Consider the following 16,989-nt stretch of genomic DNA (forward strand, 5'->3'; position numbering starts at 1 on the left):
GCTCACAACTGTCTGTAATCATGTTCCAGGGCATCTGACATACAAATGGTACACAGACATACATGCCAACAAAACACTTTTTTAAAATGTATTTATTTATTATGTATACAATGTTCTGTCTGCATGTACGCCTGCCTGCCAGAAGAGGACACCAGATCTCATAGATGGTTGTGAGCCACCATGAAGTTGCTGAGAATTGAACTCAGGACCTCTGGAAGAGCAGCCAGTGCTCTTAATCTCTGAGCCATCTCTCGAGACCCCAACAAAACACTTTTATAACACAAACTAATAAAATAATTTTAAAACTTAAAAATGGTCAAGGAAAACTGGACATGGTGACATGTGCCTGTAACCTCAGCACTCAGAAGGCATAGGCAGGAGGATCAGTAGTTCAAGACCAGCTGGGGCTGCACAGCAAGTTTGAGAAAGGCCTGTGCTACGTGAGAACCTGTCTCAAACAAACAAACATGAAAATGGGCAAAGAACATGAAAAGGCATTTCACTGAAGTTGTCTACAGATGGCAAACACATAAAAATACACTCCACGTCATAATAAAAAGGTGCAAACAAGTTAATAGTAAACAATGGGCCAGGGAGGGTCAGAGAGGCCAGAGAGGGTTCAGTGATCTATAACTTCAGCTCCTGGGAATTTGATTTCTTCTTCTGCCCCCTGTGGGCACCAGGACACATGGAAGTATACTAACATAGAGGCATACACACATACACATAACTTTTTTAAAACTTTTAAAATCTTTTTTAAAGTAAAAAATGGAGCATGCCTTTAATCCCACCGCTCAAGAGTCAGAGGCAGACAGAGGTCTATAAGTTCAAGGCCAGTCTGGTCTACATAGAGAACTCCCAGGCCAGCCAGGAATACATGGTGAGACACTATCTCAAAGAAAAGTGAGAAGATGGAAGAGTAAAATGATTAATTTTGGTTGCCACTTTGACTGGATCCAGAATCAACTAAAAGAGAAATTACACATGGGAGAGATTTTCTTGATTATTTATTGATTAATTTTTATTTTATGTAATGTTTTGCCTGCATGTATATCTGCGTACCATTTGCGTGACCAGTACCTGCAGAGAGCAGAAAGTGTTGGATTCCCAGAACTGGAGTTACAGACAGTTATGAACCATCATGTGGATGCTGGAAACTGAACCTGGGTCTTCTGGAAGAGCAACCAGTGCTCTTAACCACTAAGCCATCTCTCTAGCCCTTGATCAAGTTACTTGAAATGGACAGCCCTGCCCTCAATGTGTGTAGCACCTTTTGGTGGCAGCCAAAGAAACGGAAGGCTAAGGGAAAAGCTTTGCTTTTTGATTAATTGCCCTCAAGCATCAATAGTGAGTTTGTCCACCCTGTTACTGCTGTTACTATTGCCACGTTTCTTTTTTTTTTTTTTTGGTTTTTTCGAGACAGGGTTTCTCTGCAGCTTTTTTAGAGCCTGTCCTGGAACTAGCTCTTGTAGACCAGGCTGGCCTCGAACTCACAGAGATCCGCCTGCCTCTGCCTCCCGAGTGCTGGGATTAAAGGCGTGCGCCACCACCGCCCGGCTTATTGCCACGTTTCTTTGTCAGTGTCAAAACCCAGCTTCTCAGGCTTCCAAAATAGACTGCAAACCAGTGGCTCCCCACAAATCCTCTATGCTTTCAGCACCAGGTTATGACAGACTTGTGGACAGAGCAGCTACGAGGCTCTCAGACTTCCCTGTAGAAAGACAGCCATTATTGGACTGCCCAGACCGTAGCACATAAGCCAATCTAATGAATATCCTTTTAATATTCTACTGGTCTCACACCTCTACAGAACTCTGACAAATATAAAAATCCTATATCATGCTAACCTTAATAAAGGGAAATCTGGAATGGTTATGTTAATATCAAAATAAGTGTATGAGCAAATATTACGAGGATTAAAGAAAATCGTTTCAAAATGATCAATTGACCATTCATCCAAAAGATAAAGCAATCCTAAACATTTATGCACCCAGTAATGGAGTTCTAAATTATATGACGTAAAAACCATTACAACTGGAAGGAGAATAGGCAAATCCACAGCAACATTAGAGAAATTTAATATTCCTCTTTCAACAATTAGTGTAACTGCATTGATTTAGGAAGGATATAAAAGAATTAAACAGCACCATCACCAATAGGATAACATTGCCCTATAGAGAAACCTCCTCCAGGCCTGAAGAGAAGGCTCAGAAGAACGCTTACTGCTACAGATTCAACACAATGCCCATCAAAATCCCAGCAAAATTCTTCAAAAACCTCGAAAGAATGGTCCTCAACTTCATTTGGAAAAGCAAAAACCCCAGGATAGCCAAAACAATCCTGTACAATAAAAGAACTTCTGGGGGCCGGGCGATGGTGGCGCACACCTTTAATCCCAGCACTCGGGAGTCAGAGGCAGGCGGATCTCTGTGAGTTTGAGACCAGCCTGGTCTACAGAGCTAGTTCCAGGACAGGCTCCAAAGCCACAGAGAAACCCTGTCTCGAAAAACAAACAAAAAAAAAAAAAAAAAAAAGAAAGAACTTCTGGGGGCATCCCAATCCCTGACTTCAAACTCTACTACAGAGCTACAGTACTGAAAACAGCCTGGTATTGGCATAAGAACAGACAGGAGAACCAATGGAACTGAATAGAAGACCCGGATATCAATCCACACATCTTTGAACAACTGATATTTGATAAAGAAGCAAAAAAAATCAAATGGAAAAAAGAAAGCATATTTAACAAGTGGTGCTGGCATAACTGGATATCAACATGTAGAAGAATGAAAATAGACCCATATCTATCACCATGCACAAAACTCAAGTCCAAATGGATCAAAGACCTCAACATAAAGCCAGCCACAATGAACCTTATAGAAGAGAAAGTGAAAAGTACACTTGAACGCATTGGCACAGGAAACCACTTCCTAAATAGAACCCCAGTAACATAGACACTGAGAGAAAACAACTGAGAGAGTAGCTGAGGTTACTAAATGGAACCTCCTGAAACTGAAGTCTTCTGTAAAGCAAAGGACATGGACAACAAGACAAAACGACAGCCTACAGAATGGGAAAAGATCTTCACTAACCCCACATCAGACAGAGGTCTGATCTACAAAATATACAAGTAACTCAAGAAATCAGACACCAAAAGATCACATAATCCAATAAAAAAATGGAGTACAGACCTAAACAGAGAACTCTCAATAGAGGGATCTAAAATGGCTGAAAGACACTTAAGAAACGTTCAACATTCTTAGTCATCAGAGAAATGCAAATCAAAACAACTCTGAGATTCCATCTTACACCTGTAAGAATGGCCAAGATCAAAAACACTGATGACAACTTATGCTGGAGAGGTTGTGGGGAAGAGGGAACACTTCTGCATTGCTGGTGGGAATGCAAGCTGGTATATCCCCTTTGGATGTTAGTGTGGCGATTTCTCAGAAAATTAGGAAACAACGTTCCTCAAGACCCAGTAATACCACTTTTGGGTATATATCCAAAGGATGCTCAATCGTGCTACAAGGACATGTGCTCAACTATGTTCATAGCAGCTTTGTTTGTCATGGCCAGAACCTGGAAACAACCTAAATGCCCCTCGATCAAAGAATGGATAAGAACGATGTGGTACATTTACACAATGGAGTACTACACAGCAGAAAAAAATAATGACAGCTTGAATTTTGCAGGAAGATGGATGGAACTAGAAAATATTGAGTGAGGTAACCCAGACACAGAAAGACAATTATCACATGTACTCACTCATAGGTGGTTTTTAAACATAAAGCAAAGAAAGCCAGCCTACAAACCACAATCCCAGAGAATTTAGACAACAATGAAGACACTAAGAGAGACATACATAGATCTAATCTACATGGGAAGTAGAAAGTAGAAAAAGACAAGATCTCCTGAGTAAATTGGGAGCATGGGGACCTTGGGGGAGGATTGAGGGGAGGAGGTGAGAGGCAGGGAGGGGAGCAGAGAAAAATGTAGAGCTCAATAAATATTAATTTTAAAAAAAGAACACTTGCTGTTGCCAGGCAGTGATGGCGTACGCCTTTAATCCCAGCACTTGGGAGGCAGAGGCAAGCCGATCTCAGTGAGTTTGAGGCCAGCCTGGCCTACAAAGGGAGTTCCAGGACATCCAGGCAGGACTGTTAGACAGAGAAACCCTGTTACACAGAGAAAGCCTGTCTCAAAAAAAAGAACACTTGCTTGTGAATGAGAGTTCAAATCCCAGCACCATGTAACAAGGCAGGCATCCTGAACATGCATGTAGTCCCTGCTCTGAAGGAAGACGAAGCAGGGCACCCACTGGAGCTTGCTTCTTTCCAGCTTAGTTAAGAAAACACAAGCCCCAGGTTGAGGGAGATATGCTGCCCCAAAGCAACTGGGGGGAGATGAGTGAGGGAGGACACAAAACACCCTCTTTTGGCCTTTGTGTGTGCACACAGGCATATATACCGCACAGACACATGTGCATACATTCTCAGAGACACTCGCAAATTAAACAAAAATAAATAACCCTTTTAAATTTAATTTTAAAAACTTCCACCTAACAATAGGGTGCACATTCTTCTCAAGAGTATATGATAAATTCACCAAAATAGAGCATGTAATGGGTTAGAAAATCTTTACAAATTAAAAAATAAGTAAAGTCATACAAATGTTAGGGTTCTTTGGGATGCACCCAGACCACATGGGAGAAGAGAGAAGAGGTCCGGGGAAAGCTTCCATGCCAAGGTAGTATCTACACTCAGTTCTGGGGACTGAACCAAGGCCTCCTGCATATAGGCAAGTGCTCTACCATTGAACTTTTGATTGTTTTCAGTTCTGAGAGAGTCTCACTATGTAGCCCAGGAAGATCACAAAGTTGAGACCCTCCTGCCTCTGCCTCTAGCATACTGAGATTACACACCTCACTACTAAATGTGCCTCTAAACTGGGCCTTTCATTCTTTTCAATTGTGTGTGCATGGGTACTTGTGAGGGCAGGTGGGTGTGTCGGCATTCAATGACTGTAGGCGCCCATAGAAGCCTAAGGCATTGGCTCCCTGTCTTTGTTAGGGTTGTCATTGCTGTGATGAAATACCATGACTAAATGCAACTTGGGGAGGAAACTGTTTAACTTAACACTTCCACATCAGAGTGCACTGCTGAAGGAAGTCAGGGCACGAATGCAAACAGGGCAGGAACCTGGGGTGATCCTAGGAGCTGAGGTAGAGGCCGTGGAGGATTGCTGCTTACTGGCTTGCTCTCCGTGGCTAGCTGAGCCTGCCTTAAAGAACCCAAGGGATAGAGCCATCCACAGTAGACTGGGGCCCTCCCCCATCAACCATTCATTAAGAAAATACCCTACGGGCCTGACAGTGGTGGGCACCCCTTTAACCCCAGTATTTGGCAGAAGCAGAGCTCAAGGCCATCTTGATCTACAAAGGAACAGAAACAAAAAGTGTCCTACAGGCTTGCCTGTGGCTGAATATTATGAAGGCATTTCCTCAGGTGAGTTTCCCTCCTCCCAGACTAGTGTCAAGTTGACTTAACACTAGTCAGCACACTCCCCTGAAGCTGAAGTCCCAGGAGACTGTGAGCTGTCAGCACAGGTATGGGGAACAAAACTCCGCTCCTCCAGAAGAGCAGAATCATTTCTTCAGTTCCAGTAAGCTTAGTCTTAAAGCAAACAAAAACCAAAACCTCAGTCTTGAAGGATAAACAGAGTTATCCAGCTTGATCTGTCCTGATATCACAGGATGGTAATCTGAGCATTCAGAAAGCAGAGCAGCGGGGTCACAAGTTTGAGACCAGTCTGGGCTACATTGAAAGATTCTGTCTCAAAAAAATTAAAACGCAAAAAATAAAGGAAAGCATCCCAGGTAGGGAGAGCAGCATGGAGGCTGAAAGAGGCTGTAAAATGGTGACTGTCTGGTGCTTAAGGGGAGTAGCAAAACAGCTGTCTGTGATATTAGCAGAATGGCCTTGGGACCTCAGGCTGAACAGGGGGACACCATCCTATTAGATACTGGAGAAGCACTGAAGGTCTCAATTAGAAGAATGACAGTGCCAGATTTCTGTGTCTTAGAATTCCCTTCAAATGTCTCATGTGGCTTAAGGATCAATGCTGAGACTGCTCCAACGGTATATAAAATGCGCAGGAAGCTGGGGCAGTGGGGAGGATGATAAGGGGCGGTGCCTAAGACCAGCAGTCAGGCAGTTAACTGTATGACTAATGCAGTGTTCAGGAATGGAGTCCACTGACGTCTGTGTGTCATTTTGAAATGCTACAAAAAGGGCTAGCAAGATGAATCATCAAGTAAAAAGTACTTTCTGCCAAGTCTAATGACCTGGGTTCAAAACCTGGGACTCATTTGTTAGAGGAAAAAAGCAAACTCCCGCAGGTTGTGCTCTGACCTCCACACTTGCTATGTGGTACATGTGTACACACACACACACACACACACACACACACACACACACACGGGGGAGAGTCATTACATAAATAAATAGGTGTTTTTCTTTGTAGTGATTTTTTTGAGTCAGGGTCTCACTATGTAGCCCTGACTGATCTGGAACTCCCTACGTAGACCAGGTTGGCCTTGAACTCATAGATATTCATCTGCCTCTTTCTTCTGAATGCTGGGATTTAAGGTCTGTGCCACTAGGCCCAGCCCTAAAAAATTTTTTTTGTTGTTGTTGTTGCTGTTTTAAGATTTCTTTATTTATTATGTATACAATGTTCTGCCTGCATGTGTCCCTGAAGGTCAGAAGTTGGCACCAGATCTTATTACAGATGGTTGTAAGCCACCATGTGGCTGCTGGGAATTGAACTGGGTACCTATGGAAGAACAATCAGTGCTCTTAACCGCTGAGCCATCTTTCCAGCCCAAGAAATGTTTTTTAAAAAGAAATGCTCCTTTGAACGCGAGGCTGACTGGACAAAAGGATATACTGCGTGACAAAGGGATATACTGTGTAGCTCCCAATGCCACTAGGATGAATGAGGAGGCGTTGGAGAGACATGAAAGACAGAGGAGGGAGGAGGGTTTTTGGTTTGGTTTGGTTTGGTTTGGTTTTGAATCAATTTTGGGGGATTTTCTTTTGTGGGGGACACTGCAGGGGTGAGGGACATATATGGAAGGATTGGGAAACGAGCAGGATTGGGATGGATGATGTGAAATTCCAAAAGACTCAATAAAGAGTTATGTTACATATGAAAAAGAAAGAAGCTGGGCGGTGGTGGCGCACACCTTTAATCCCAACCCTTGGAAGGCAGAGGCAGGTGGATCTCTGTGAGGTCAAGACCAGCCTGGTCTACAAAGTGAGTTCCAGAAAAGGCAGAGCTAAACAGTGAAACCTTGTCTTGAAAAACTGATAGATGAGAGAGAGAGAGAGAGAGAGAGAGAGAGAGAGAGAGAGAGAGGGAGAGAAGAAACACTCCAACAACCAAAAAAGATGGATTGATGGGTGTGCTTGTGAAAAGATAAATCTAACATGTTCACTGTTAATTATTGGTTCAGGGCAGGTCTAGTTTGGTGATGTTCGCAGTCTCAGGTATTCCTGAGACAGGATGACATATTGAGTCTCAGAGTTAAAGGCCAGCCTGGGCGATATAGCAGATCCTATCTCAAAAAGGGGGTTGGGTTACAGAGGCAGCTCAGTTAATAAAGGGCATTGCAGACAAACATGAGGACTGAAATTTAGTCCTCAGTACCCATGTTAAAAAAATTGATGCAGTAGCACAAGTCTAATCCTAGTTCTGTGGAGGTGGAGACAGGTGGATCCTCGGGCTTGTTGGCCAGTCAGCCTTGTCCAATCAGTGAGTCTTGGGTGCCAGTAAAGGACCCTGTCTCAAAAACCAAGATGGACAGCTCCCGGGAAACAATACGTGAGGTTGACCTCTGACCTCCATGCACACCACCGTAGACATGTTCATCCGTATGAACACACACACAGTGGGGGAGGGAGGAAGGGAGGGAGACTTAGAGAGTTCGAGAGGGCAACGAGGGCTGTTCAGGAAGCTTTATCACCCTCAGCTGGTACTCCCCAGAATGCCATGCTGCTCCAGCTTTGCCAGCCCCTAAATGAAACCCAGATACCCAGTTCCTTCCTGTTTTCTGTTTTTGTTACACAAGTCAGCTCCCCATAGACCATGAGGCACAGACAGATACTATTAGAGGTCCAAGAACCAAGTTCTTGTTCTCCCAGACGTGGAGAACAGTTCTACAAGGCCAGGGGTACACAAAGTTGTCCTCGACATCAGCTCTGCATCAGCTCCAGTGCCTCACCCCTACACTCCTGTCCTTTTTTTTCTTTAAATAGATATTTATTTGTTATGTATGCAATATTCTATCTGTGCATATGCCTGCAGGCCAGAAGAGGGAACCAGACCTCATATTACAGATGGTTGTGAGCCACCATGTAGTTGCTGGGAATTGAACTCAGGACCTTTGGAAGAGCAGGCAATGCTCTTAACCGCTGAGTCATCTCTCCAGCCCATACACTCCTGTCTTACAACACCCCTTCTCCTGAGCTCTGTGCTTCTGGGACCTGGGAAGTCCTGAATGCCAGGTGGGGAGGGTGCATGCTAGGCTCTTTATGACCAATAGATGCTCCCGAAGAAGCCAGAGACTAATCTCTCAATGTCCTGCTATGGAGCATAATTTGGCTCTGACACTGTGCTCCTCCAGCTCGTGGCCACTGGGTAGCTGACTCGGGGAACATACATGCATCTTTGGGTTTCGTGTAGGAGCTGGGAAATACCATCGGGGAGACACACAAACCCGAGAGCCCAACTCTGCCACAGAGCCCAGCTAACAGAGAACTTGGATCTGATCGTTGACTTCTCCAAGCCTCTTTCTCTAAAACGATAGTGACATTTTACAAATAAATCTGCCATGGAAACAAAAGAAGTATAGCTCAGTGGTAGAGAGAAGATGTGAGGTTCTGAGTTTAACTCCCAGCTCTACACAGACAAAACCGAAGCAACCAACTAACACACAAATAAACCAAAATGAAAGTTATGGCAGAAGCTGAGGAGAAAGCCCCTGGTTCGTAGTACTTATACCATTGATATGGAACGTTTTCTACTGTCAAATCAACACTACCTTGGGAAAAAATTCACCCCCTAGATATATTGCTTACACAATGCGCGACCAACATTAATAGAGGTCCTCTTCTCTGAAGCCCTCTTGAAAAGTCAGTTTCTCTCTACCGTGAGGTGGTGGCCCACACCTTTAATCCCAGCACTCAGGAGACAGAGGCAGGTGGATCTCTGAGTTTGAGGCCAGCCTGGTCTACAGAACAAATTCCAGGACAGCCAAGGCTACACCGAGAAACTCTGTCCCGAAAACTTAAGAGAAAAATCAGTTATTCAAAATGTCACTCACTCCCTGTGCCAGACTTATCACAATAGTGTGAGGTGGGTTATAAAAGTACTGGGCTGCGGGCTGTAGTTACAAAGATACCAGTCGTATCAGCAATGGCCCCACATCTGCTTGCCATGATAAGCAATAGTTTTGCAGTTCGTGGCTCTCATCCATCCTACAACGATTTTTTTTTCTTCCTGATTTCAATCATCAGTTGTGACCCTTTTCTATTCTTTGCTTGGCTTGGTTTGGTTTGGTTTTTGAGACAGGGTTTCACTATGTAGCTCTGGCTGTCCTGGAACTCACTCTGTAGACTAGAGTGGTCTCGAACTCACAGAGGTGCATCTGCTTCTGCCTCCAGAGTGCTGGGATTAAAGTCATGAGCTATCACCCCCCCAGCTCTTTTCTACTCTTGACTGCAGAGTGTGGGGCCCAGAGATCCCTATGCATTGCCCACCTGGAATGGGATTAACAAGATCTCTGTGTTGTTGCTTCAAGCTTTCCTCTTTGGAGTTAAATATTGCTGGGCTCACAAACAGATGAGAAACCGCAGCCTCTTGGTTTTGGTGCGGGTGGAGTGGGCAGTGAGTTTGGGCCAAAGTTGATGAACCTCTTTTTCTGGGAAGAGGGCTGCCAGCTTCCCTTCCTGATTTCCATTGTTCAAATAACACGTCCAAGCCTCAGCCCGAGGAGATAATTACTAGAAAAATACAGCTCACAGCCATTACTGCTCTGACTCACTCCTGCTCTCCAGCAGGTGTTGCCATGGTTTCAAGGCTGCATTTTCCTCCTCTCTGCTCTCTCTGCCCTCTCTTCAGTTAATTTGTCACTCTGCTTCACACTCCCCCACAGTCGGTCTCCACAGACTAATGCACACTGAAGCCTGGATAGACGCTGGCTTTTGTGGCGTCTTTCTCAGATAACATTGCTGTTTTCTTTTTCAGTGTTTTTGAGATAGGCTCTCATGTCGCCCAGCTTGGCCTTGAACTTGCTATAGAACCAAGGCTGGACTTGAGTCGCTTATGTTCCTGCCTTTATTTCCCAAGTGCCAAGGATACAGGCATGTGCCATTGCACTTGCCTATTGCCTTTTTCTTGAATTAAAAAAAAAGAGATAGAACAAGACATGCTAACAGAAGAAAACAAAAGCCATAAATTCACATTTCAAAATACTGATTTTTTTTTACCATTTTCTACCCAATTTTTTGTGATGTATACTTTATAGTTGACATTATATATGTACATTATATAGTTATTTTCTAAGACAGGATCTTTTTTAAAAAATATTTATTTATTTTTATTATGTATACAATATTCTGTCTCCATGTATGCCTGCAGGCCAGAAGAGGGCACCAGACCTCATTACAGATGGTTGTGAGCCACCACGTGGTTGCTTGGAATTGAACTCAGGACCTTTGGAAGAGCAGACAATGCTCTTAACCGCTGAGCCATCTCTCCAGCCCCCTAAGACAGGCTCTTATGTAGCCCAGGCGAGCCTCAAGCTCACTATGTAGCTGAGGATGGTCTTGAACTTCTGCTCCTTCTGCCTCCACTTCCCAAGATCATAGGTATTTGCCACCACATCCACTTCTCCATGGTGCTTGGGGTTAAGTCCAAGGCTTACTACGTGCTAGACAAGCCCCCTCTCCGCAGCTATGTCCTTGGCCCTAGTGCATGTTTTTATACATGTCTGGGTGAATTTGCAGTGGACCTTTCTTTTTTCCTAGTGCTGTTGGTCTTCAGTCACACACACAGGCTTGATCATTATCTTTGTAGCTGTGATTATCTATTATAATGCACCTAAGCTTCACGATGTTCCAGGCCCGGTGTATCATCCATTCACTAGAGGTCATTGTTGTGTCGTGTCCTGTAGGTGTGTGGGTATACGTACATATGTATGTACATACACGAGTGTGAAGCACGCATGCGGAGGCCAGAAGTCAACTCTGAGAGTCATTCCTCAAGAGTCCCCCACTCTTCTGAAATCCTGTCTCTCACTGGGACCTGGGAGTCACTGTTTCAGATGGACTAGTGGCCTTCCTGTACCCGTCTCCCCAGCATGGGGATTATGAGCACATACCACCATGTCCATTTTACCTTGGTTCTGGGGATCAAACTCAGGTTCTCATGCTTTCATGGCAGGCACTTTACTGAGCGCCATCTCGAGAGCCTGGTTTGATCTCCCTCCCCCGTTTTGTTTTGTTTTGCTTTTTGACAGATTCTGGCTCTGTAGCCCAGGCAGACCTCAAACTTTTGATCTTTTTGCCTCAATCTCTCTAGTGCTAGGATTAGATGTGTGTACCACCCTGCCCAGCTTTCATAATAACTTATGCCACAGGCAATGGAATGATATAGGCTTAAAAAATTTTGCCTTTTATACCCTGTCAACTACTATTGCTGCAAATAATAATAATTATTATAACTATAATAAAAACGAGGAGCCATTAGGGAATATAGGCCTGTGTCGGAGAGAGGACTGGAGAAAGGGGCCAGCACCTCACTTCTCCCTTTTCCCTTTGTTTGGCGTCCCTAAGGCATTACTAAGAGCCCACGCCTAAGAACCGCAGTAGCCTAAGGCTCGCACTGCGCACGCGCAGAGAAAGCGTGGGTGAGGACGAGAGCGCTCTTCGAGCGGGTGTAAACGAGGGCGTAGAAAAATAATGACGAGCACCGAGGCGGGGCTTTTTTGCCTAGCTCACGCTTCGTCTCCGCCTCTCCGCAGGGCTTCAGCTCCTTATTGGTTGAACGTCGCCAACCCCGTTGGTCAAGGAGCCAAAGGACTGGGTCTGCCCCAAGCTATGCCTGCCTCCGGAACCGCGGCAGAAATGGTTGATTGTGAAGCTGCTTTCAGGCATTGTTTAGGACATACTCTAGGGGCCTGAAGGGGCCTTTTTCTTAGCACCGGAAGAGTTGAGAGTTCAACCGCAAGCCTAAGAGATGCCGCCGAAGGGGAAAAGTGGTTCTGGAAAAGGGGGGAAAGGTAGAGCGGCCGAGACAATCAGAGAGCGTGGGGTGGGTGAGGAGAAGGGCGGGAGTGTGTCCGGCAGCTATGGGGGTCATAAACCTGGCAGCAAGTGACTAGGAGCCCCACAGAGCCGCTATGGTTTGTTTGGGGTTCTTCCGGTAAATCAGAAAATATAAGTGCGCGAGGGGCGCTGTGGTTCAGGGAACACGGGGTTTCAGTGCAGGGACCATCGTGGCGGCTAATAGCTGGTGGGGATGGTTCCTCGCGTCCTGGAACTGCTATTTTAAGAGTTTATTATCACTAAAATTTGATCCGATTAAACGTCAGCAATAAAAGGAGGCCCACACTGTGGTCCATACGGGTCTCTTTAACAACTAAATTATGACGTGCCCTCTCCTGACCCCCACTGAGGTTTCTTGAAGACGAGTGTTGGACACCGCTGTGCTTTCAAGCTAGAAAAATAAGATACAACTCTTATTCTTCGTCATCCCTGGAAGTAGGGAGGAAGATAGTAGCCATAAAGTACTGTACTGAATTTCAGTACTGAGCGATAGGGATATTGTAGAAGGTGGGAAGAAGGGAAATAACCGGGAGCTACTTCAGGCAGGCCAAGATAAAGCAGCCGCAGTAGGGTAAATCATACCCGACCCAGAGAGTCCAGCCCCAAAAGCACCGATGGGAAACAGCACAGTTTGTGTAGCATAGCACTGCTGAAGTAAAACTTCAAGACAGATTATCGAGTGGGGAGATCAAAGCAGAAGACTAAATCATTGGGGGTGCTGTGTATGATGTTAGTAAAGGTCGTGAAGGACCAGGAAGCCCATTAAAGAGGTCATTTCAGTAGTTCTTGGAAGAGATAGAGGTGGCCCGAACTCTTTGGTTGTGGGAACCCAGAGAAGAAACAATAAAGGGAGTGCTTAGAGCGATGGCCCGGAGGCCCCAGAAACCAAGCTGTTTTTAAAGAAAGAAATATGAGAATGGGTGAGGTGCCACAAACCTGTGCCACAGCACAGGGCAGGGGGATCTGAGTTTGAGGTCATCTGGAGTACATAGAGCACCTGTATCAAAACAAAAGCCAAAATAATTGTGAAACTAGAAGGATACGTGGGGAGTGAAGGACGAGGAGAAAGGCGTTTCCCCCATTTTGGAGATCCTCTTTGGTTGTCCTTCAGCTGGTTAGCTCCTGCTCATCCATCACACATTCCCTGGCCAACTGAAATATCTGTCCGTTTCCAAATTCCCCTTCCATAAGTTTTCACCTACTGGATTCTCGGGAAGTGATCTGTCTTTCTCACTGGAATGTGGGTTCCTTGGTGGCAGCCATGAACCCTGTTCACCTTGTACCCCTCAAAACCTGGAATTCAGGAATTATTTAGGAAGCATTTGTTCAACTGAATACTTAATCCAGGGGGGTAGTTCTTAGACATCTTGGCCTCTAACAGTGTGCTGCCTTTTTTAAAAAATATATATATAGCTCATGTTTTTTAATTTATTTTTTTTGAAAAAGAAAATCTTTTTTCATTATACCTACCAATCCTTTCTGACATAAAACTTAACAGTAGTAAGATGTGCTTCTAATGCTTGATAACTTGAATAGCAAAAACTTGCCAGGAGGCCATCAGAGAGGCATTGTGGTAGACTGCCTAAATTTGGGCATAAATACATTCTTTGTAGTATCTTTATTCTTGGAGAGTTTGGGTGTTAGAATTGCAAGTGTCAAACACTGGCACAAAAGATGTAGAGATTATGTAATTTTATATAATGGCAGTGCTTAGTGTTCTGCCGTTGGAGGGCAAGATTTGGGATGGGGTCCGGAGGATTTGGAACAGGCTTCTAGAGCTCATTCATCATGCCCACATTCATCTCTTTGTTTTCTGTGAAGTGTTTTGTAGGGCGCATTTCCTGTTATTAGAGATGAGTCACAAGGAAGGTAACTTGATTGTGTGACTCACCATGTAGCCTTTCGGAGCTTGGGGATGTAATGGAAAGATCACCTTGTATTATGAGTTGGACGCATCTAAAATGTCAAAGTACATTTGAAATGAGTACCTGTCCTCTTTTTTTCTAAAGGAGGTACCGCTTCTGGGAGTGACAGTGCTGACAAGAAAGCTCAGGGCCCTAAAGGTGGTGGCAATGCAGTAAAGGTGAGTTATCTCCCATCCCCCTCTTTCCATGCTAAGTATTAAGGTGGCTAGCTGTGTGGATGCATAGAAAAGACTGTGAGTTACTTATTCATATGTAAGAGGCTTAACTTAAGGGTAAAGGAAAGAAGATATAAAACTGGAAGCCAAAGACCAGTCTCACTTTTTTTTTTGTTTCTGGTTTTTTGTTTTGTTTTTCAAAACAAGGTTTCTCTGTGTATCAGCCCTAGCTGTCCTGGAACTAGCTCTGTAGACCAGTCTGGTCTCAGACTCACAGAGATCCGCCTGCCTCTGCTTCCCAAGTGCTGGGATTAAAGGCGTGCACTACTGCCCAACTCAGTCTCACTTTTAAAAGGTAGAATTTTCACACTTTTAGTACTGTTCTTTAAAGTGTGTTAACTTAGGGACTGGGGGTGCTAGCTCAGTCAGTAAAGTACCTTGAAAAGGACCTGTGTTTGATTCCCCAGAACCCATATAAAAAGCTGGGCATAATGGCATACATTTAAAATTCCAGCACTGGCTAGGTAACCAGCCTAGCCTAATGGTGCGTTCCAATCCAGTGAAAGGCCTTATCTCAAAAGACAAAAAGGGACTGGGTGGCACCCTAGGTTATCTTCTGGCCTCCACACACACTTGGACACAAATTTGTTACCTTGACCATGCAAATGTGGGTGGAGATAAGTCAGCAAATCATTCCTTGAAGCCCTTAACCACCCAATCCCAGAGGAATGTCTGCAGACAGAACTCCTCTACTACTAGAGCTATGTAACAAGTTTCATGTTTGGGTCAGGATGCAGGAGGTTTAAAAAAATAGATTTCATTGCCTCTGCCTACAAATTCAACCATGTTAATAAAACAACTTGTAGGATGTTCAGTGATTTGAGTTAATGTGTTGTTTTGTAGTTACCTGGGATAATTCAGATGTGACTCTTGCACCAAGAAGAATCAGTTTCCTCTCCAAAACACTAAACTCGACATGCTTTTCCCTTGTAGGTCAGACATATTTTATGTGAAAAACATGGCAAAATCATGGAAGCCATGGAAAAGTTAAAGTCTGGAATGAGATTCAATGAAGTGGCTGCACAGTACAGTGAAGATAAAGCCAGGCAAGGGGTATGTTGCACTTGCCATTTGAGTGTTGTGTTGTCATACTAGGGCAGTAAGGTAGCATGCAGAAAACCTTGAGTTTGAGCCACCACATTGCAAAAAAATAAAATAAAAGTTTCCTCCACAAAGGAAATACAAAAGCAGGGATTAGTTGCTATGTTCTATCATTAATGTAGCCATATCTTTGTTTTGAGAAAAGTAGAAATGTCTAGCTTGTGGGACTAAGGATGTAGCTACATAGTAGAGCATTTGTGTGGCGTGTGTGAAGCCCCAAGCTTGATCCCACCAATTCTAACTTCTGAGAAGGTGCATAAGAATCATCTGTGTAGAAGGAGAGATGGGGAAGGGAATCTGCTATGTGAGACTTGTCCTTATGAAACCAAGCACCAAGGACACAGAGTCACCTATGTCTAAATGTAGGCGTGACCTACCTTTCACAGACCACTTCAGAATACAGCAGTATCGTGAGCACGTGTCCCCCCAATCCAGTCTTGGACTTCTTGCTCCCATTTGTCCCTGGTGAGACAGCTCCTGCATAGCCCAGATGAATAAATACAACCCAGTGAGCCATTGTATTCATACTGGGAACTCTCTGAAGCTGCAATAGAACTATTCTCTTTTTAAGGCCACTTGATACCATATGCTTTTGTATTTTTCAGGGTGACCTGGGTTGGATGACCAGAGGGTCCATGGTAGGACCGTTTCAAGAAGCAGCATTTGCCTTGCCTGTAAGTGGGATGGATAAGCCTGTGTATACAGACCCACCGGTTAAGACAAAATTTGGATATCATATTATTATGGTTGAAGGAAGAAAATAAAAGCACATGAAAGACTGAATAAATGTTTTTGTGTGGTATTATGAAATAATCCTCATGTCCTGTGAACTGTCGATGTGCATTTGTTCAGGTGGGTACCAGTATGTTCTGCAGTCACTTTCACTTATCAGTACTCAGTGATGACTCGTGCTCCTTTAACTTGAGTTCCCATTTTCCCCAGACTAACTTTGACCATCAATGTGTTCCATAAATTAACTCTGAAACCATCTTCAGAGGAGTCAAATCTTAGGCCCCTGAAAACCTTGGGCACCTAGTAGGTGAATTAGCACATGAAAAGTATAATTCAAGTTATTTAACTGATCTGCCAGGACAGGTGTCACTAGCTCCATTGTCTTAATATAGTACATGGCAGCCAAGCAGCCATCCAATGTCAACTTTCTCCTTAAGATTATTTTTATAGCTGGGCGGTGGTGGCGCACGCCTTTAATCCCAGCACTCGGGAGGCAGAGGCAGGCGGATCTCTGTGAGTTCGAGGCCAGCCTGGTCTACAAGAGCTAGTTCCAGGACAGGCTCTAAAAAAGCTTCAGAGAAACCCTGTCTCAAAAAACCAAAAAAAAAAAAAAAAGATTATTTTTAT

General features: G+C 44.3%; 1 protein-coding gene across 1 annotated transcript; it reads left to right on the forward strand.

Annotated features, from left to right (window-relative positions):
- Positions 1–12,211: 12,211 nt before the first annotated feature.
- Pin4 (peptidylprolyl cis/trans isomerase, NIMA-interacting 4) lies at positions 12,212–16,440 on the forward strand. The gene is made up of 4 exons (XM_038316431.2): positions 12,212–12,343; positions 14,399–14,472; positions 15,463–15,582; positions 16,236–16,440. The coding sequence occupies exons 1-4, from the start codon at positions 12,301–12,303 to the stop codon at positions 16,392–16,394; spliced, it is 396 nt and encodes a 131-aa protein (XP_038172359.1). The 5' UTR covers positions 12,212–12,300; the 3' UTR covers positions 16,395–16,440.
- Positions 16,441–16,989: the final 549 nt, after the last annotated feature.

This window comes from Arvicola amphibius, chromosome X (assembly GCF_903992535.2).
Source record: "Arvicola amphibius chromosome X, mArvAmp1.2, whole genome shotgun sequence".
Taxonomy (NCBI): Eukaryota; Metazoa; Chordata; class Mammalia; order Rodentia; family Cricetidae; genus Arvicola; species Arvicola amphibius.

Bases quoted from the DNA above. Each gene is read 5' to 3' on its own strand.
- Pin4 (XM_038316431.2), top strand. From the start codon at position 12,301: ATGCCGCCGAAGGGGAAAAGTGGTTCTGGAAAAGGGGGGAAAG. The intron at 14,473-15,462 runs GTGAGTTATCTC...TTTCCCTTGTAG, and splicing joins GTGGTGGCAATGCAGTAAAG to GTCAGACATATTTTATGTGA. The intron at 15,583-16,235 runs GTATGTTGCACT...TGTATTTTTCAG, and splicing joins AAGATAAAGCCAGGCAAGGG to GGTGACCTGGGTTGGATGAC.